Below are 22623 nucleotides of genomic sequence, written 5' to 3'. Positions count from 1 at the left end.
TTATTTACTGAGACTTAATGCTTTTGATTTAATAAGGTCAGTTCTTAGCAGGATCCGTTTTTGGTTACAATCTTCGATCCGTGTACAAAGAAGTTGCTCTAATTCAATCATTATAATATTTTGTATTCATCAGCTTTGCTTAAAATTGCTCTTATAGTTGATTCACCCATTTTTGTGTTCTTGTCTTATCTTTGCTCTGGACTTGCCTTGTTCACTTTCTTTATTATTTCAACTTTTTGTTCCAGTGAGATTACTTTTCGAATCATTTTCACACTTTCACTTTTTTGCTTACTAATTCTTTTACTCATGATGAAAGGTTGGGAAAATACTTTAAAATAATAAAAAAAAATGTAAGGAAATTAATGCAAAGGAGGAACTAGATATGATCAGGTAAATGCTATGTAATTAACAGACGACATAAATTTTGGCAGTAAAAATTTGGAACATAGAGTACATGGAGGTAGTGTAGTATGCCATTACAAATAACTTTGTAAAATGTTTTAAATCAGTAACTAAATTATTTCATTCTGGTAAGTGATTTTTTAAAATAGTTAGCCATAAAAAATGTATAGATTGAAAATTTTTAAAATTTGTAACATTTATTTTTAAGATGTATATAGGCTCACTAATTGAATTTGGGTATATCGAAAAAAAATGACGCACTAATCGAAAACACACTAATCCGGGGCGCATTAATCGAGGGATTACTGTATATAAAAGCTGATGCTGATGACTTCACATCAGTTGCCTTAGTATCCCATAATGCAATGCACATATCCTTACGGATATGACTTCTGCATTACTTCAACCTTGGTATCACTTCTGGGTCTGGCTCCCACTGATGAGACCTCAATAAAGGTCAAAACTGGTCTGGGTAGTTGCTTGTTGCATAATGCATAGCATTATGCATGTCCGTAAGGATATGTGCATTGCATTATTGGATACTAAGGCAACTAAATGTGATGCCATCAGCCTCTATATACAAGTAGTCCAGTTGTGAAGTGACTTTACATGCAAACTTTGTTTGCTTACCCTTGGATAAAGGATGAAACCAAGAATTTAATCCCTTGATATCTTTAATTTATAGTATAACCAAGTAAAAAAAAACTTTCAACATCTTTCACACCATCAATTTCATTCACTTCTCTATTGACTCTCATTCTCCTTCCTGCCCAGAGTTATTTGCTTTATGCTCTAACCAATACTGCGATCTCATCTTTTCACTATTTTTGTCTCAAATCATAATGAATTATACCTTCGCATTTTATGAAGAAAAAAAAAAGTGAATGTGCTGAATAAGAGATTATCATATATGGTGATATTTTTGAACTTAATGATGGCGTTACATAGATTGCCACATGGTAAGTTGGTGTACAGGATGAAAGCGAGATCGAAATGAATAATAGAAACTGAAAAAAACAGAAGATTATGTGAGAGTTTGCAGTGTCCTATAAAATGAAGGTAGCTAGTTGAGCATGGCAGGATTTGGTTTTCTGGACATTATTTTTATTTCATTTGTTAATGATATTTCATGTTGATTGACAAGGGAAATTCAGCTGAATTGCTTATGATGCAGAGTTGGGGATAGTTTTAAGGAATGATGTTGTAATGTCAAGTCCATCAAGCCAGGAAGAATTTTAGGTTGGACTGATAAGTACCAATTTAATGTTGTTAAGTGCATGATTTTTGTACTTTGGAACTTAGAACTGAAAGGTTGGTGAAGCTGCTTTTCAGAAGATGGATGGGATTTGGGATATTACAGACTACTTCCAAGAGTTGCTAATAAGATATCATTACATATTGCAGCTATGATAAAGAGGAGACCAACAAATTGAGATAAGAATGTGGTCGCATTACTGTACACGGCCTGGATCAGATTATTGGCATATTTAGTTATCTGGTTTCTGTTCTGGTGAAGAAACTCTGGAGAGGGTTTAGAAATTAATAATTAAGGCAATTTCCTGGACTAGTAAGGTTCTTATAGTAAACAGTTGAGAAAATGTAAAGCGCAAAGTTCAGTGAGCAGGCAGAAAAGAAAACGAAGAGATTTTTGAGATGATAAGGAGATTTTACTTTTACAGGATTAATATGAAGTGGATTATATATATAGTGGAGGATTAGAAGAGAAGAACAAGGGGCCATCCCTAGAAGTTTATGGATCTAGTGAACAAGCAAGCAAGTAAGGAACAGATTTTTTATATAGAGTGATGTGTGAGTCGAGAGAGTTATCAGAAAGTGTCAGAATGTGAAGAGTGGGAATGGTGTACTGTATGCTATAGGTTTTTCTGGTAGGTAACAAGCCTTATATGTCAGCTATTCATAATGATATCATGAATATATTATGTAATCAAGGTATCTAGGAAGGAAAGACAATTTTTTTTTTCCAAGATGAACTGGATTCTGTGTGCTGGTTATTATATGTTAGGAATGTGTTAAGAGCCTCAGAACCATGTCAAATGAAGAACATGTCATTTACATAGCAAAGCCAAGTCATAGGTCTTTGTCCACATTCTCTCAGCCAATCCTCATAAATAACATTGTACAGTCCTGAAACCATCTTTGTTATCTGCCTCTGCACCCTTTCCACAGATGATTTATCCCTTTCAAATCCTGGGGACCAAATTTGAGAATAATAGTCTAAGTGTGGTCTGCTCAGGGTCTTATACAACGGAATGGTAACTCTTCTATCTCTGCAGGTCAGCTTCCTTCTCAGTATTGCAGCAATCCTCTGGGTTACCTTCACCACCTTTGCAATATGTCCCCTGAATTTCAGTTTTTTATCGATCATCACCCCAGATCTCTTGTCTCCCTTACTTCCTCCAGTACGGCTCCTCCAATCGAGTATGCAGCCTCCCATCGATGGATCCCAAACTTCAAGACGTTACATTTTGCTGCATTAAACTGATACCTGCATTCATTTGCCTATCTGTCTAGTTTATTCAAATCCTCTTGCAAAGCTGCCACATCTGTATATATTAATATTAGTATTAATATATACAGATGTGGATATTATTATATATATACTAATAACCCTTCCCAGCTTCACATCATCTGCACACAACTGACTATCCCCTTGCAATCCATAGACAATGTCATTGATATAAAGATATAAAAAAACAATACAGGTCCCAGTACTGAGCCCTGTGGAACCCCACTTGTAACCCTCTGCCTCCTTGAAACTGCTCCACCATTCACAACTCTCTGATACCTATCAGACAGCCAATCATGAATCCAGTTGACTAACCCGACATCTAAACCCATATGTCATAATTTAAATATCAGCTTATCATGTGGCACCCTGTCAAATGCTTTGGCAAAATCCAAAAAAAAAATGGCAGTGTATGCCTTTCCCTCATCAACTGCTCTTGTCACTTTATTATAAAAGGCAATCATATTACTTAAGCAAGAGTGCCCCATAACAAATCCATGTTGATTCTCACAGATAACATTACCCTGATCTTCCCAATGCTGTATATAGTCCCTCACTAATTCTCCAAGACCTTGACAACTACTGATGACACACAAACTGGCCTATAACTTCCACACTTCCAGTCTGCAACCTCCCTTATGCAATGGCACTATCTTACCCTTCCATTCCTTGGGTACCTTTCCTGTAGCCAGACTTTCATTGAAAAGCCAAGTTATGTGTTCTCTATTTGGCCATATGACTCCTAGACACTTAATGCCTTGTTAATGCATGTTAATAACCAGCATCCTTCGATCTAGTTCACCTTGGGGGGGAAAAATTCCCCTTTCTTAGACACTTTTATAACATGCCAAGCTGATGGATCCTTGCATTCCCAATTCTTTCTTTCTTTCTCTCTCTCTCTCTCTCTCACACACACACGCACATGTGGATATATTCATCAACAGTCACATTCCACCTCTCCTGACAATATGGAATTATTAAAACCCTGTACAACAAGGCAAAATTGATCAACTTCAGTAATAATTCTTTCACCACTGAACTTGAACACATTCACAATGCCTTCATATCCTATGGTAATCCCCACCAAATACAAAAAAATATTAAAACTCCAAACCACACTCCCCTGTCCAGAACAAAGACTACACCAAATCTATTATCATTCATTCCTCATATTCATGGCACTCTAAAAACTAACAAAAATCCTCAAAAGATACAACTTTATAACCTCTTAATGATCATATAAAACTTGGAATCCCTTATCTGCTCTCCCAAATACCAGCCACAGTCTCTAGACTTACCAGGAGCCTACAAGTATCATGTAGCTGTAAGCTGTCATACTACAGCCAACATAAGAATTGCTGAACTCAAACACTACATCAGGTTCTACCATTACAGCCACTCTGGGCTTGCCGACCATGGACATCCACCATAAGATATAATGGAAAAAGGCTGCCATACTCCACAAGAGCAAATTTAAATATCGAAGACATTTTCCTAGAATCTGCCTCGACCTTAAGGAACTACCTCAAATCTAGGAAGCACTCATCCTTAGAACTTCAATTCAGCAGCCAAGAATATTAGGGGAGGGGGACAATGTTTAGGACTTATGACTTGCCTTTGTTGTGCTACTTCAGTAATACTTACCCTAGATAGTGCTTGCATGCACATATCAGTTTGTTCATTTTTCAATATGATGGCAGTTTAATTCTGCCAAAATATTGGAAATATGAATTAAAAGTTACTCTAATTAACATATAGTGTAAATTTTAACTTAAGTAACCTCATTATTATTATTATTATTATTATTATTACCACTTGCTACTCCAGGAGTCTTTAGACTCATCGAGGGAGGCCCTAAACATCATGTTCACACAGCTGTTCAACATTATCACAGTATCTATCATACCTTGCCTTGAACTCGCTCACTGTCATAGCACCCACAACAGACTCTGGCAGCTTATTCCACTCATTTACCACTCTAAAAGTAAAGAACCCAGCTCTAACACCCCTGCTAACCACGCTCTTGCCCAGCTTCCATGGGTGTCCCCTAGTTCTCCCACCACCAGTCCTGATCTCAAAAATATCATCTGAATTAATCCTATAGAATCCTTTTAGCAATTTGAATGTCTCAATCATATCTCCTCTTTTTCGCCTATCAACTAGTTTCTGCAACCCACAAATCTTCAACCTGTTCTCATATGGTGCATTCCATAGACCTGCTATCATCTTAGTCACTCGCCTCTGGATCCTCTCAACCTCCTCCCCATCAAGAAGGAACCGAGGTGACCAAATCTGGGCACAGTAGTCGAGATGAGGTCTTATCAGGGCTCGGTACAGAGGTACAATAACTTGTTTTTCTCTGCTCGTCAAGGTATTTTTCAACAACCAAGTGAGTTGATGAGCTGATTTAGCTACTTTCGCAATGTGCCCCCTAAACTTCATCTCCCTATCCACCAACACTCCCAAGTCCCTGGCCTCATCAATCTCTTGGAGTACAGTTCCACCAATGTGGTATACGGCTGCTAATCTTTTCACTCCGAAATGCATAACCTTACATTTTGTCACATTAAATTGACATCCATTCTCCTTAGTCCAGAACTCCAATCTATCTAAGTCATCTTGCAAGACTTTGACATCTTCTGCATTCACTATCGCCCTACCCAACTTTGCATCATCAGCGAACAAATGAACTGTCCCACTTAGACCATTCCCTATATCGTTAATGAACAGATTAAACAGCAGTGGTCCAAGAACAGAACCCTGTGGCACACCACTAGTCACAGGCCGTTTTTTGGACTCTACTCCTGAATAAACTACTCTTTGATATCTCTCCATCAACCACCCAGCTATCCATCTCACCAACCCTATATCCATTCCCATATGTTGTAGTTTACGGATTAGAATTCCATGTGGTATCCTGTCAAACGCCTTTGCCAGGTCCAGCAGTATCACTGTAAACCCATTTCCCTTATCCAGTTCAGCCGTCACCCTGTTATTATGATGTAGGTTGTGGTTATATGAGACGTTTCTTAATGATTCTAACTCTATGGAATTTTCTTCATAACTATATTAATAATAATTTGCATGAAACAATGTTGAAGATGAAAAAAAAAATTGTTATTAATAAGTAGCAGTACTTACTGAATTGAAGTAAAAATATCCATTTCTGGTATAGTTTTTTATATATATTTTGTTTATGTTTTTTATATTTTGTTTATTTGTTGATATAATAGAGCAACATTTGTTTTACAGTGCTTCTTATTTTTGAACTGGTTTATGTTTATTATAGTGGTGCTTCCTTTTCTAAACTAGTCCTGCTGAATTCAGAAGGAAAGATTTTGAGTAGTGAAGATGGTCCATGCACAAACCACTTGGTTAGTAAAATTCAGTTAGGATGCTTATGACATTAACTTATATAGAGTAGAAACTTGATTATCTAATTATGTGTTAACTATTTTGTAGTTCAGTTATGTTCTTATCCTATTCATAACTAATTTTTTGTGTGATATGTTTTGTTGATCTTAGTGCATAGTCCAGTCTTGAGTAGCACCCTTCCATTTGAAGGGCTGAGATTTTGAGTCTTGTCTAGGACATGAGAATATTCTTAAGAGATTTTTAGCAAAAAAAAAAGTGAGTTTGCTACAGAAAGACATAACAAACTATGGGGATAAGACTGCATACCATTTTATTAACAAAGTCAGGTTTTTAAAAATGACCTCTCATGGCTAAGTTACTTTCCTATAAGAGGCAGTCAGCATCTCTGTTCTTTCCAACCAACAGACTGCGAGTTCAAACTAGTTATGGCATAAATGTTTCTAAATGCCTTTAGTTTGATAGATGCATTGTGTTACCTAGTGTTGAGATACCACCCTACCTACTTATTGAAAGCCTGAAGTGCTTGAAAAACTACTTTGTTCTCTAGAGCAAAGTTTCCAGGTTATCTAAGCCTTAGCCCATTCACAGTACTTAATGTACCATAGGTTTATTTACAATCTTTCATGGGTGTGATTATTATAAAAGGGGGAAAAAATACCCAGATTTTCCATCATAGGTGTTGTACTGGTTTGGAAAAAGTGAATAGTATGTAAAAAGTCATTTAATGTTAGGTCTGTGGAAATACCTTTCATGATCATTGTGGTGTGTATTGATTGTGAAATCTGATTTTTGGGAATGTTTATTGGAATGTGTACATATTTATAAGAAAGCTTAGGAAATTTACTTCACAGTGATGCAGTGGCATAATTACTATTCCATGAAATTCCATAAGGCAGATAGAGGAAACAACTGACCTAGTGAATGCATTGACCCTTAATTGTTTCATAGGTTCTGTGAAAACTAAAAAATCATCTGAAAGCTTGTCATAGTGAAGACGAGACAAAAAAAAGAACAAATTACATAGCATGTATGTTAATACAGTATATACATTATGTATACTAATGCCAAAAGTATTTGAAATAAAGGCAAGGAGTTTTTGGCATTGGTTGATGCAAAGGGTATAGTATCTCAGAGAGGACAGAAGGAACAGGATGGTTTGGGAGGGGTTTTGCTAATCATAGGAATTGAAGCCACAAAGAGTAGAAGTATATCAGGAGTATAGGAATGCAGAGGACATTTCATTTGAGGCTATCTAGTATGAGATAGAGGTGAACAAGATGAAATAACAGAAGAGGAGGTAACAGAAGTAAACGAAACATAACTGAGTGAGGATTTTGCAGGGGAGTATCATCTAGGTGGTGATTGAAGAAATGGAGATGCTTAACATATTGCAGAACCTCAGTGCAAATATAGCCATGGGATTAGATGGCATATTGACTTGTGGCTGGCCTGATTGGCCGAGTGGTTAGCGTATCCGGTCTCTAGCCAATAGGCTATGGGTTTGAATCCCACCTAGGCATGGATGTTTGTGATTGTCTTCCACCTTCATACATTCATTCACCCAAGTATAGATATACTCTCCCAATATGGACTGGGTCACCATGTGGAAGTAGTAGACCCAAAACCTCTCTCTCAATGGGAGAGGCCTTCACCATGCAGTGGGTAGAAAAATAGGCTGTTCATTATCATTGACTTGTGTATTACGAGAGTGTGCAAGGTAATTATCAGCTCCTCTGGGAGCTGATAATTACCTTGCATAAAGGAGGGTCCAAGACAGAAGCAGCAAATTATAGTTCATTCAACATCTCAGGAGTGGTGGTGGTATTAGAAAATTATAGATCATTTAGCATCTCAGGAATTAAGATTATTAGAAATTGGTGGAAACAGAATTCAGGAATGGGTGGATAGGAATATGATACTCTATATGGGACAATATTGTTTGGTGAATTGTTTTAGTGAGTTGCTTATTTTTTTATAATAAAGTGACAATAGAGTTGATTAAGGGAAATTGCGACCCAGTGATGCTGCTGACTCTGCAAAGGCATTTGACAGGATTCCACTTAGAACTGTGTTGCATAAATGGAGCAAATGAGAATAGATATGAATCTGGTGATTTGGATTACAGCGTTGTTGATGGACAGATATCAAAGAGTTGTTTATGGAGGAGTTGAGTCCAGGAGAAAACAGGTGACCAATGGTGTACCACAGGACTCAGTACTTGGTCCTGTCTTGTTTATTTTGTATATCAGTGATATAGGAAATGATTTGACAAGAAATATTTAGTTTTTGATGATGATGCAAAACTGGGAAGAGTGATGGTAAATGAAGATGACGTAGATATCCTTCAGAAAGAAGTGATAAATAGACCAGCAGTGTGGGCAGAAGTAAATGGCTGCCTAAAAGTGTGTACTATGTACTATATTTATGGAACCAAACTGCACGAAACTGATGAGGTAGACTTGGGCCTGATTGTGGATGAGGAGTTGAAGTTTAGAGGGCATGGTGCGAAGGTAGCCAAAACAGCACATCAGATTACATGGTTGTTGAAGAACACACTGACAAGCAGGGATAGAGAAGTTATTGTCCTCCTTTAATAAGGCCACATCTGGTCTACTGCACACAGATCAAGACATCTGGATATTCTGTGAGGATGAAGACATCTGGATTCTGTGAGGATGAAGTAGTGGTGGATAGGATTCAGAGGTGAGTGACAAATGTCACAGGTCTGCTTCCTATGGGAATAGATTGACTATCTATGGGCTTCAAAAACTAGAGTGATAGGCAAAACAGAGGAGACGTGATAGTAGTATATAAGGTATTAAAGGGGTTTTTATAGGGTTGACACACACTGGAGACTTCTTTTTTTTTCTCAATATATGGGAGGAAGGAAGAGAACAAGGAATTACTTGTGGAAGTTGTGTAAGAGTGTGGTTTAGCAAGGTTGTTAGGACTAGATTTTTGCTTGAAGGGTGGTGAATGTGTGCAGTGGGTTGCCAGAGGTGGTTGTGAGTGCTTCGTCACTGAATGAGTTTAACATCCCATTCGGCCATGACGTCTATAGATGTCCAGCAAAATCTGGATGCGATTCTGTAAACCTGCTGAATAACATGGATAAGAAGTGCAATTTGGTCTCACTATTTCATCCACCATGGCCGGTAAAGAGGTTAAGGAGAGGTATGATAGATATTGTGTGAATAATGGATCTACAGCAATGAGACTTCTGACTCCATGGAGATACCTGTATAAAAATAATATCTTGCCATGTTGGTTCTTGGATGTTTGAAAAAATTAATTTTAGGATGGATTGGATTATTCAGGAGGTTTAATGTTCAAATTATTGGTCAAGCTGAAAATAAAATTTCTGATGATGGGTAGCTGTCAGTGATCAGTAATTAGTAAAACTGCAGATATTACTGTAATTATTATTATTTTTTTTAATTTATTTTTTTTATTATACACATGTTAGATGGTGTTCAGTGTTTACATATCTGAAGCAGTCAGTGTTCATGTTCAGGGACTAAGAAAAGGTCAAAGAAGGTTGGATATCATCTAACTCACTGTAGTTATGCTGCTATAAAATGCACAGGTTGCAATCATTGTAGCTTCTGTTGCAAATTATAATATGCAGAACTCATCGAAGTGAAAAAATAAACCTTATATAACCCTCTCTAATTCAGTTTAGCTAAAACTGTGAATATGCATATAGCACTACTGCCAGTTTGCTTTATTGTGTACTGCTAAGTGATTTCCTATAGAACTCATGGGATTATTGTGGATTAGTTACTTAAAACAAACTGTCCTTAAAAAAAAACGACATAAAAATACTCGTTTAAAAAATCTCAAACGCAACATAATTTAATATAAGCATTATAAGAAGCCTTGGTAGAGCTAGCAAAGGAATTAGAGAAATGTCATTGCTGTTTTTATTATGTTACACCTCAGAGGAGTCCATAGACTCGTCATGGGAGTACACACCACTCACAACCTGCTTTTTACATTACTTAATCTTCCATCTATTTAGAATGCCACTCTTCATTATCTACACCCAGTGCTGTCTACTGCCTACTATATTTTTTGTCTGTATACTGCATGTACACTCTGGCCGATTTGCTTGTATGCAGGATGAAAACCCCCAGTTTCTGATAGATAAATAAAAAATAAAATAAAAAATCGGCTACCTCCATATGAGATAGGCTAACTGACAATCACTTGTAAATGACCATGTAAAGATTTTTATTGTCACAATGAGGATAGATCTTTCCAGTTGCTCTATGGAGATGCTTATGTCATATGAATGCATTCTACATTCATGTTGTTTTTAGTACTAAGAACATCAAAACTTGCAGACTTCTAAATTATAAGCATAACTGTTTGTTCAGGTACTAGGCATAAGAAAAGTAAGTAAGGAAGTATTTATAGTGTTCAACACTCATGTTAGAGGCTTAATTGAGTAAAACAGCACTGAGAAAGGATTAAAAACATTATTTAATTCTTCCAATATTTTGTCTCATTCACTGAGACATCATCATCAGGGAGTACAATATGGCAGGTGCCCACAGAGGTTGCTCCACCTAGTCAGGACTCTAGTCGTTCATCTATGTGTTTCACTTAATTTTGTGTTGCCTTTGTGTGTGTGTTACAGATTTCATATTGACTCCCTGATGATAGCTCAGTGATTGAGACAAAATATCAGAAAAATGAAATATTTTAAATCCTTTCTCAGTGCTGTTTCACTCCATTAAGGCTCTAACATGAGTTTCTCCCAGTACTCACACTTAACACATGATGTTCAACATTAAACATGAAGATAAACTTGAATGGTAGACAGTTTCAAGTAGAATAATTTTTGCAAATTTCAAAATGGGGAAACTGGGCAATTTGATCTATTTGTGTTATTGTAATGTATAAGAGTCATCATCATCATCATCATCAAATTCCTGCCATGTACCCTCAAGGGGTGTACAGGATATGATAGTACTACATGAAAAATATTACATCATTATTAATTTCCTATCTACAATTTTCCTCCAAATCAGTCTGTTACTTGTCAAGACTCCAGCATTATCAGATCTTATATTCTATCGTCTAAAGCATTTTGTACCGTATCAATCCACCTATATCTTGGTCTTCCTCTGGGTCGTTTTGCTGCCAACCTGGCAGAGAACACTTGTTTTGCTAATCTTTCCTCATCCATTCTGTTTAAGTGACCATACCACCTAAGATTAGCTCTGCTAACGCATTCCTGGATGCTGACAATGTCAAGTTCTTTCCTAATATCCTCGTTTTTAATATGATATTGCCATTGATGCCATCTGTTCATGCCTATAATCTTTCTCAGGACTCTCATATCAGTGGTCTCTAGTCTTTGGTCAAGTGTTTTACTTCTGACCCAGCTCTCAGATCCATAAGTTAAAACTGGTTTGAACACTGTCTTGTACACAGCTAATTTAGTGTTCCGACTGATTTCTCTCTTATTCCATATGAATTTATTCAATTGACTTCCCACCATACCAGCTTTGCTGATTCTGTTGACTATTTCTATATTTAATTTACCATCTTCAGTAAAAATCGTGCCTAAATAGCTGAAATGTTTTACTTGTTCCACAGGTTCTCCATTCACAACACAGTTCACATTTTCAGTGATTCTGCCTATTTTCATTGTCTTTGTCTTTTTATTGCTGACCTTCATACCATATCTATTACAACAGCTATTCAATTTAGTCAGAGAATCTTACAGACTTGTAGCAGATTTATTTAGAAGTATAACATCATCCGCATAAAGCAAAGAGCTGACATTAACATCTCCAATTTTGATATCATGTTTAATACCACTTTCCTTCATAATGTGATCCATATAGATAATGAATAACAGAGAGGATAATGTACATCCTTGTCTCACACCAGATTTAACATTAAACTATCTTCCTGTACTTCCTTCAATTCTAACTGCTGACTTACAACTCAAATAAAGACTAAGTATTGCTTGATATAATGCCCCATTGACACCATATAACTGAAGCGTATTGAATAGCTTCTCTCTTGGCACCTTGTCATATGCCTTTTCCAGATCGACAAAACTTAAATACAGATCTTTGTTATATTCCCATGCTTTCTCAACTATTTGTCGTAAAGTGAAGATCTGATCCTGACAGCCTCTATTTGGCCTGAATCCAGCTTGTTCTTCACCAAGCTTTTCTTCCACAATTCTTCTCAACCGTTTCTCAAGTATACTTGCATAGATCTTGCCAGGAACACTCAGTAGGGAAATACCTCTGTTATTCTCACATCTCACATGCAGTTTTATTTCCCTTTTTATATATGGGTACTATGAGAGCTCTACTCCAATCATTGGGAATTCGTCCCTCTGTCCAGGATTTCTGAACTATGCAGTGCAGCTACTGTAAGACTCTTATACCACCATACTTCAGCATTTCTGGTCGAATATCATCTACTCCTGCTGCCTTTCCACATTTCAAGCCTTTGATGGCTTTTTCTACTTCTAGTATGGATATGTATTCCTGACTGCATGCCTGGTCAGTGTTTTTTAACACTGTGCTGTCATCACTGCTTGTTTCATTTAGCAGTTTTTCAAAGTAATTACTCCATACTTCAAGGATATCTTTTTCTCCCATTTTCATGTCACCTTTATCATCTCTAATTCCTTTTACAGTACTCTTTCCTCCATTCTTAAGCTTCTTCAACAACCTCCAGAATATTTTGCCATTTTCTTGATATTTATTTTCTATATTCTTGCCAAAGTCCTCCCATGACTTTTGTTTAGTTAGTTTTACACAGTGTTTAGCTTTCTTGCATTTGTCTCTATATTCTCTAAGAACACAAGCTGACTTATTTGACATGAACTTTTGGTATGCTTTCTTCTTTTCCTTCACTGCCTCTTTAACTTCCTGTGTCCACCAGGGAGTTCTGATTTTTTTATCCTTAGATAACTTCACCACATGCCTCTCTGGCAGAATCAATCAATGTTTTCTTCAGAGTTTGCCACTGAATCTCCAAGGTTTGATTCCTGTTCTGAAACTCTTTCATTTTTTCTTCAATAATCTTTGTGTATTTTAGCCTACAGTTCACATCTGAGAGCTGCTCAACTTTTATTCGCTTTAAAACTTTCTTACATGTTATTCTTTTCAATATGAAATTCAATTTTATCCTGCTCAAGACTAAATAGTGATTACTTCAAATTTCAAATCCTCTGTACACTCTGGTGTCCTGCACCAGGGAGAAAACATCACTATCAACAATAACATAGTCAACGAGACTTTTCTTATTCCTAGCCTCTTCTCTCCATGTGAATTTGTGCACATTTTTATGTTGGAACATGGTGTTAGTAATAACCAGTCCATGTCCTGAGCAGAAATCCAACAGATATTTGCCATTATTATTAGCTTTGCTCTTTTCTCCAAATTTTCCCAAAATATTTTTGTATGTCTCACAATCATTTCCTACTCAGCTATTTAGATCCCCAACAAGGACCAATTTTTCATTGTGTCAGTTGCTTTTTCTAAAGCCTCAAAAAATTCCTCCACTTCTACCTTAGTAGAACCTTCTGTGAGACCATAGGCATAAATAATTCTCATTGTCCAGTTCCCCATTCTCATATTTGCCCACATTACTCTACTTGAGACTGCCTGCCATTCAAGAAGATTAGCCTCGTATTTTGTGTTGAATACTATGGCTACTCCTTCTTTTCCTTGATTGTCATTGCCTGAATATAACATTTTGTATTTATTGCTCAGAAAGATCTCACCAGTTTTGGTCTTTTTTGTTTCAGTCACCCCTATTATGTCAATCTGGTACTTATCTAATTCCTCAGCTAGCTCCATTTCCTTGCCATTCAGGCTCCTTACGTTGATAGTACCGATCTTTAACTCTGGTGATGTTGAGTTGGGGTTTATTTTCAGATTTGTTCCAGTAGCTGACTTTTCGCTGTTCGCCCTGGTTCCATGGCGAAAACAACAAGGGCCTTGTTTAACCGGGCGATCCCCCAGCCGGCATGAAATTTTGTCATGTTGTACCATCATTCTATATTTTGGTTTAACCAATAAGAATACAATTTGGTCGGCTAAATCCCAAATTATCAGCCCATCCTCGTCCGTTCAGTATCCAAGTAAATACCCAACAGGGTGCATCACGAGAAGGTGAGGATTGGACATTAGGTCAGAAGCCCTGGTCGGTTCTCCGCATTCCTTTAAAGGCTATGTGGAGGTCTCCTCTAAGTTATACAGCTTTGACCCTTAAGCATCCCTTTATAAGAGTCTCCATAGCTCAATCAGTATAGATGAAGATTTTTGGTCAGAAAGACCTCGGTTTGATTCTCGTCCATGATGTGAGGAACCTTTATCTGGCTCGATTAAAGGTGTGTTAGCCAGTCTTATACAGAAGTAGAGGATTTTTTCACCTGGAAACTTGGGTTTTTCATCCCTCAGAACAGGCAAACTGACCCTTGAACACACATGGATCTATAGTCATAAAATACATACTTAATCCTTCTCTAGGAGGGCTCAACCAGCCCAAAGGGACGGTGGATGGGAAACCCCATATGAAAAAAAAAAAAATTGTAATGTATCATAGAAGCTACTGGCAGTGCAAAAATAGTTGTTACAGAGAAAAACTGGTTCTTGGAGACAAACAGTAAACTGGGAAATGAATCCCAGATATATAGATATTTTGGTAAAATTATGGAGAAAAGGCTAGACTAATAACCATGGAAAATACCTGATAATATTTGTATCTTGGTAGAACATCACATTTTATTGTAGAGATGTGCTGAAATTCAAGAAAACTTAATTCAAGAAATAAGAAGAAAACTTTTATTAATCTTATTATTAATAGTGATCTCATCAGACTGATTCTTGATACAAAATCATACACAGAATTTGAAGCAGAAAGGGATCACCATAGAGAAGATCTCATCCTATTATAGTGTTGAGTAGGATAAAAATGAGTATCACATTGAAAAATATTTCTATAAAAGATTTTTTAAGTCAAGTAGCTATAAGGTAAATGGCTAACTGAAGTATGCAAATTATTGGATGCAAAAGTGCAAGAGCTAAAAAAAAACAACCAAATCTTAAAGACTCAGTCCTTCCTTTTAGGCTTGCATGGTGATCCGAGTACATTTTTGAAAATTATGGAGACAACTACCATGTTTGAGTAAAACTTTAGTTTAATATAACTAAACTCTACATTCGATGTTTCGACCTTTATATCAAGATCATCTTCTGGAGCATATGCACTATATACAGAGAACAAGCTACACTACAGTCTATCTGGTTTGTTAAAGTTACTGACCAACCTTTATAACAATTGTTGGTCTGACCTCTAGTGGGAAAAAAAAAAAAAATAGAATATACATCAACGCTAGAGTCCTATTAATAATATTATCTGTTGGTTGTAGAATTACATTGGGCACAACAAGAAGTCTATGTGTGTGTGTGTGTGTGTGTATATATATATATATATATATATATATATATATTTTTTTTTTTTTTTTTTCAGAATTCATTTTTACTTACTTGGAATATTATGAAAAAGCTTTACTGACTGATACCGAGAGAAAAAAAGATGACATGGTATATTTGAAAAGATACTACTAGTTTACTAGTTTCATTGAATTGATCAACATCTTCAGGTATCACAATTAAAGAAATATATAAGAATTACAGAGACTTAAAATTGTAATAACAGAACAAGTACAAAAAGGCAGTAGTGTGTTTGAAAACAAAATGCGAACTTGAGTTCCAAACAAACGTATACTATGTGCTGTCGCGAGTGCGCCAATACTGAACAGAGGCAACGTGTGCGTCAGAGAGATTGAAACTTAGGCTGTTATTGATATGAGAAGAATCGAGAGAAATTTCTCTAGATTCAACAATTTTTCTCTCGAGTTCATCATAGCACACATGGATGTTAGAAGTTTCAGTCCAGTTCACAATGTGTTGGCGGCCTTCGTCTGAGTTAACTGAAAAGAGAACGTGGCTAGAGAGAGCACTGGCTCTAGTCCTGTTATAGGAGATATCTCTGCAGTGTTTTTTCAAATGTAGAAGGATGAATTTAGCAGTCTGGCCATAGTATGGCTTTCCACAATCACATAAAATCTTGTACACTCCTGGAAACTGAGTTGGAAGATGTTTCTCTTTAGGTTTACTAAGTATTGAACAAAGTTTTGGGAGCATAGTGAAGCAAGTTCTGAAGTTAAACTTCTTGAGAATTTTTGCCAGTTTTGGCGAAAGAGAGCTGATGTAAGGCAAAGAGATGAAGGCTCTGGGGGAAGAGGGATCTTCAGAAGTAGTTGAGTGACTGGGGGAAAGAAATTTGTCAATTTTCTTAGGAGAGAAACCATTATTAATAAAAGTTTTTTTAAGAAAAAGGAGTTCCTTTTCAATTTCTGTTTCTTCTGTAAGTAAAGATTTTGCTCAGTCAGCTAAGATGGAAATAATACCAAATTTTTGTGGGGGATAGTGATGGGAGGAAGCATGAAGGTATCTATCAGTATGAGTAGGCTTTCTAAAAATTGAGATTTTAATACTCTCAGCACATTTGGTAAGTTTCAGGTCTAAAAAGGGGAGGCAGTCATCGGATTCCAGTTCGAAGGTAAAAGAGATTTTTAGACCACCTAAACAAGTGTCAACAAAAAACGAAGGCCGCCAACACATTATGAACTGGACTCAAACTTCTAACATCCATGTGTGCTATGATGAACTCAAGAGAAAGATTGTCGAATCTCGAGAGATTTCTCTAGATTCTTCTCATATCAATAACAGCCTAAGTTTCAATCTCTCTGATGCACACGTTGCCTCTGTTCAGTATTGATGCACTCGCGACAGCGCATAGTATATGTTTGTTTGGAACTCAAGCTCGCATTTTGTTTTCAAATACGCTACTGTCTTTTTTGTACTTGTTCTGTTATTACAATTTTAAGTCTTTGTAATTCTTTATATATTTCTTTGATTGTGATACCTGAAGATTTTGATCAATTCAATGAAACTAGTAAACTAGTAGTATCATTTCAAATATACCATGTCATCTTTTTTTCTCTCAGTATCAGTCATTAAAGCTTTTTCATCATATATATATATATATATATATATACATATACACACACACAAAGACACACATATATTTACAATATGATTATATACATTCCAACCAGTTGGTATGGAAAGGTTTTTAATACTAGCTAGAAGTTGGCTAGAGTCCCGACTTATGCTGGATCTTATGTATTAGGTAGGCTGTGAATGTGTGCCATCCAAATTCTTGGAATGCTCATGCCACCATTGTTGTTGATATTTGGGTCGTTTATCAGAATTTCGAAGGCTTCCTTAAATTTCCTTTCGTACCAGGTTTTTGTATGGTGTAAAGAGTGGGTAGTTTTCCAGTCGATTTGCTGTAAGGTGTTGAGCACGTGATCTGAGAGGCCTGCTTCACCATAATGGCTATATTTAATGTGACTTATGTGTTCTTTCTTACATATAGGGATTGTACGTCCTGTTTCACCAATGTATGGTAAGTTACAGGTGCAGTGAATGCAATAAACTCCAGGATGTGCCAATTGGAGGATGTGCCTTAGAGGAGTTGCATATGTTTTTAAGTTTAGTAGGTGGCATTGAGGTTATAATGGTGTAGGATCTGTTGATTTTTTCTGATAACCCTTTAATGTATGGGATGGCTATGATTTTACGGTAATATAGATTCTTTTTTGTTGATGTTTTATAGAGTATTTTATTGATGGTGTTTTTGTTATAGCCATTATTTATGAATGTGTTGCTGCTGATTTTTAGTTCTTGCTTCAGGTTAGAGCAAATTATTATGGCCCTGTTTTTCATCATCATCATCATCAAATTCCTGCCATGTACCCTCAAGGGGTGTACAGGATATGATAGTACTACATGAAAAATTTACATCATTACTAACTTCCTATCTACAATTTTCCTCCAAATCAGTCTGTTACTTGTCAAGACTCCAACATTATCAGATCTTATATTTCTATCGTCTAAGGCACTTTGCAACACATCAATCCACGTATATCTTGGTCTTCCTCTGGGTCGTTTTGCTGCCAACCTGGCAGAGAACACTTGTTTTGCTAATCTTTCCTCACCCATTCTGTTTAAGTGACCATACCACCTAAGATTAGCTCTGCTAACGCATTCCTGGATGCTGACAATGTCAAGTTCTTTCCTAATATCCTCGTTTTTAATATGATATTGCCATTGATGCCATCTGTTCATGCCTATAATCTTTCTCAGGACTCTCATATCTGTGGTCTCTAGTCTTTGGTCAAGTGTTTTACTTCTGACCCAGCTCTCAGATCCATAAGTTAAAACTGGTTTGAACACTGTCTTGTACACAGCTAATTTAGTGTTCCGACTGATTTCTCTCTTATTCCATATGAATTTATTCAATTGACTTCCCACCATACCAGCTTTGCTGATTCTGTTGTCTATTTCTATATTTAATTTACCATCTTCAGTAAAAATCGTGCCTAAATAGCTGAAATGTTTTACTTGTTCTACAGGTTCTCCATTCACAACACAGTTCACATTTTCAATGATTCTGCCTATTTTCATTGTCTTTGTCTTTTTATTGCTGACCTTCATACCATATCTATTACAACAGCTATGCAATTTAGTCAGAGAATCTTGCAGACTTGTAGCAGATTTATTTAGAAGTATAAAATCATCTGCATAAAGCAAAGTGCTGACATTAACATCTCCAATTTTGATATCATGTTTAATACCACTTTCCTTCATAATGTGATCCATATAGATAATGAATAACAGAGTAGATAATGTACATCCTTGTCTCACACCAGATTTATCATTAAACCATCTTCCTGTACTTCCTTCAATTCTAACTGCTGACTTACAACTCAAATAAAGACTAAGTATTGCTTGATATAATGCCCCATTGACACCATATAACTGCATTGTATTGAATAGCTTCTCTCTTGGCATCTTGTCATATGCCTTTTCCAAATCGACAAAACTTAAATACAGATCTTTGTTATATTCCCATGCTTTCTCGACTATTTGTCGTAAAGTGAAGATCTGATCCTGACAGTCTCTATTTGGCCTGAATCCAGCTTGTTCTTCACCAAGCTTTTCTTCCACAATTCTTCTCAACATTTCTCAAGTATACTTGCATAGATCTTGCCAGGAACACTCAGTAGGCAAATACCTCTGTAATTCTCACATTCAGTTTTATTTCCCTTTTTATATATTGGTATACTATTAGAGCTCTACTCCAATCATCGGGAATTCGTCCCTCTATCCAGGCTTTCTGAACTATGCAGTGCAGCCACTGTAAGACTCTTATACCACCATACTTCAGCATTTCTGGTCAGATATCATCTACTCCTGCTGCCTTTCCACATTTCAAGTCTTTGATGGCTTTTTCTACTTCAAGTATGGATATGTATTCCTGATCAGTGTTTTTTACTACTATGCTATCATAACTGCTTGTTTCATTTAGCAGTTTTTCAAAGTAATTACTCCATACTTCAAGGATATCTTTTTCTCCCGTTTTCATGTCACCTTTATCATCTCTAACTCCTTTTACAGCACTCTTTCCTCCATTCCTAAGCCTCTTCAACAACCTCCAGAATATTTTACCACCTTCTTGATATTTATTTTCTATATTCATGCCAAAATCCTCCCATGACTTTTGTTTAGCTAGTTTTACACAGTGTTTAGCATTCTTGCATTTGTCTCTATATTCTTTAAGAGCACAAGCTGATGTATTTGACAGAAACTTTTGATATGCTTTCTTTTTTTCCTTCACTGCCTCTTTAACTTCCTGTGTCCACCAGGGAGTTCTTATTTTTTTATCCTTGCAAACAACCTCACCACATGCCTCTCTGGCAGAAACAATCAATGTTTTCTTCAGAGTTTGCCACTGAAAGGTTGTTAATGACTCCATATTTTTGTGATGGGTGGTGGTATGATTTAGCATGTATGTATTGACCCGTGTGTGTTGGTTTTCGCTAGACTGTGAAGGATAGACTGCCTGAGGGAAGGCGTGTGACTAGTGTGTCTAGGAATGGGAGCGAGTTCTGATTTTCAATTTCGATGGTAAATTGTATGCGTTCATGTTGTTTGTTCAGGTGGCTAAGAAATGTGTTTAGCATTTGTCACCCATGCGGCCAGATAGTGAACACATTGTCAACGTATCTAAGCCATATTGTAGGTTTTAGAGTGGCGGAATCACGAGCCCTTTGCTCAAAAGTTTCCATGTATAAGTTAGTGATTGTGGGGAGCCCATGGCTGTACCTTCTTTTTGTAGGTAAAATTTGTTTTGCCACACGAAGCAACCGGAATGTAGTATGTGGGCAAAGAGGGCCGTAATGTCGGGTGGAAATTTGTTCTGTAGTAAGAGAATTGTGTCATTGATGGGGACATTTGTGAAGGGCAGAAACGTCAAAACTGACTAATAAGTCATCTTTGTCGAGTGTTATGTTTTTAATTTTGTTTATAAAGTGTTGTGTGTTCTTTATGTAGGAGGGATATGACCTACCAACTCCTTGAGTGTCGACGCTAATTTCTTGGCTAAGTGGTAACTAGGGCTATTTATTCCTTCCACAATAGGTCAGAGCGGTACATTTTGTTTGTGTATTTTCAGGACAACATATATCCTGGGGGAGCAGGCATAGTGGGATAAGGGTTTTTAACCGTGTCAGGTGTGCCAAGAAGTGACAGACTTGAGTAGTTTCTCTGTTTTATTTTTTATCCTGTTTGTTGGGTTATAGTTTACCAACTTGTAGGTGTTGTTATTGGCTGCTAGTTGATTCATCTGAAGTATGTATGTTGGCCTGTCAAGGATGACAGTGGCATTGCCTTTATTCAATTTCGTTATTATTATGTCTTGGTTGGCGTTTAATGACTTTAGTGCTGCTAGTTCCATTTTTGTGAGATTGTTATGTATGATTTCTTATTGTTTAGGACATTACTAGTTTCTAATCATATTTTATCGGCTATATTGTTGGGTAGCGACCTGATGCCTCTTTCTATGTGGTAAATGAAATCGAATTTGTTTACCTTTTTAGGTGCTATTGTGTAGTTAAGACCTTTATCCAGTAGCGCAAGTTCGCCGATGTTTAAGGTGTGGCTTTATAGGTTGATCACATGGTTCTTGCTTGCCGGTGGTTGGTCACTCCTTTGTTGTTCATTGTTGGAGGTGTTTACCGGGGCAGAGATCTCCTGATTGGTTGTATTCTTGTGATAGGCAGCCATATTTTGCCGTTGTTTCAAACTGTGAAATTTGTCCTTGAGTTTTTCTTTATTATTTTCCAGGGTATATTTGGCTGAATTGTCCGCAATTCTTTCCAGTATTTGTAGAATATCTGGATTTATATAGCCCGATACTTCAGATTGCAATTTTGAAACCAAATTTCGAGGTTTGTATCTGTTCTCTAAGCATTGCTTTCTTTGTGCAGTCATATATGCAGAGTGCTTTAGCGGACATAAATTTCTTTTTCAACTTGATGCAGGGAGGAATAAGGTAATTATCTCTGCATCTCTTTAAAAAGGCCAGTCGATTGATCAGTAGGGAAGTACGTATCTTTAACTTCTGTACCGATTGCACAGCTTGTAGGTATAATTTCCATGGATGATCTGAATCCTTTCTTTTAGGTTTGCACGGTGATCCGAGTTCATTTTTGAAAATTATGGAGACAACTACCGTGTTTGAGTAAACCTTTAGTTTAATATAACTAAACTCTACATTCGACATTTTGATTTTTATATCAAGGTCATCTTCTGGAGCATATGCACTATATAGAGAGAACAAGCTACACTACAATCTATCTGGTTTGTTAAAGTTACTGACCAAACTTTACAACAGTATGTATGTATATATATATATATATATATGTATGTATGTATATATATATATATATATATATATATGTATGTATATATATATATATATATATATATGTATATATATATATATATATATATATATATATATATATATGTATGTATATATATATATATATATATATGTATGTATATATATATATATATATATATGTATGTATATATATATATATATATATATGTATGTATATATATATATATATATATATGTATGTATATATATATATATATATATGTATGTATATATATATATATATATATATATGTATGTATGTATGTATATATATATATATATATATATGTATGTATGTATGTATATATATATATATATATATATGTATGTATATAGAGCAGAATGATTATTGACTCGGTTAACATACATAGTTTTATGAAAAAAAATTGAATGACTAGAACCGAGATTTAATTAAA

At 36.1% G+C, this 22623-nt stretch overlaps 1 protein-coding gene across 9 annotated transcripts in view; it reads left to right on the top strand.

Moving 5' to 3' along the window:
* Positions 1 to 22623, top strand: part of LOC150106294 (N-acetyl-D-glucosamine kinase-like) — a 285728-nt gene that overhangs the window by 28967 nt on the left and 234138 nt on the right. For 8 of the 9 annotated variants that reach the window (XM_090392325.1, XM_090392323.1, XM_090392318.1 and 5 more), the window contains exon 2: positions 6219 to 6303. Coding sequence is in view for 5 of the 9 variants with exons in the window: in XM_090392323.1 (XP_090248449.1) it covers positions 6219 to 6303 (85 nt within the window). In the remaining 4 variants the exon portion in view is untranslated. Of the gene's footprint in view, positions 1 to 341; positions 391 to 6218; positions 6304 to 22623 lie in introns of those variants that run through there. The other variant, XM_090392322.1, reaches the window with a different exon arrangement.

Source organism: Typopeltis vanoorti, chromosome 5 (assembly GCF_054136105.1).
Source record: "Typopeltis vanoorti isolate ZY-2024b chromosome 5, IOZ_Tvanoo_1.0, whole genome shotgun sequence".
Lineage (NCBI taxonomy): Eukaryota > Metazoa > Arthropoda > Arachnida > Uropygi > Thelyphonidae > Typopeltis > Typopeltis vanoorti.
The sequence above is the reverse complement of the archived record's forward strand: the minus strand, read 5'-3'. Positions and strand labels throughout refer to the sequence as shown.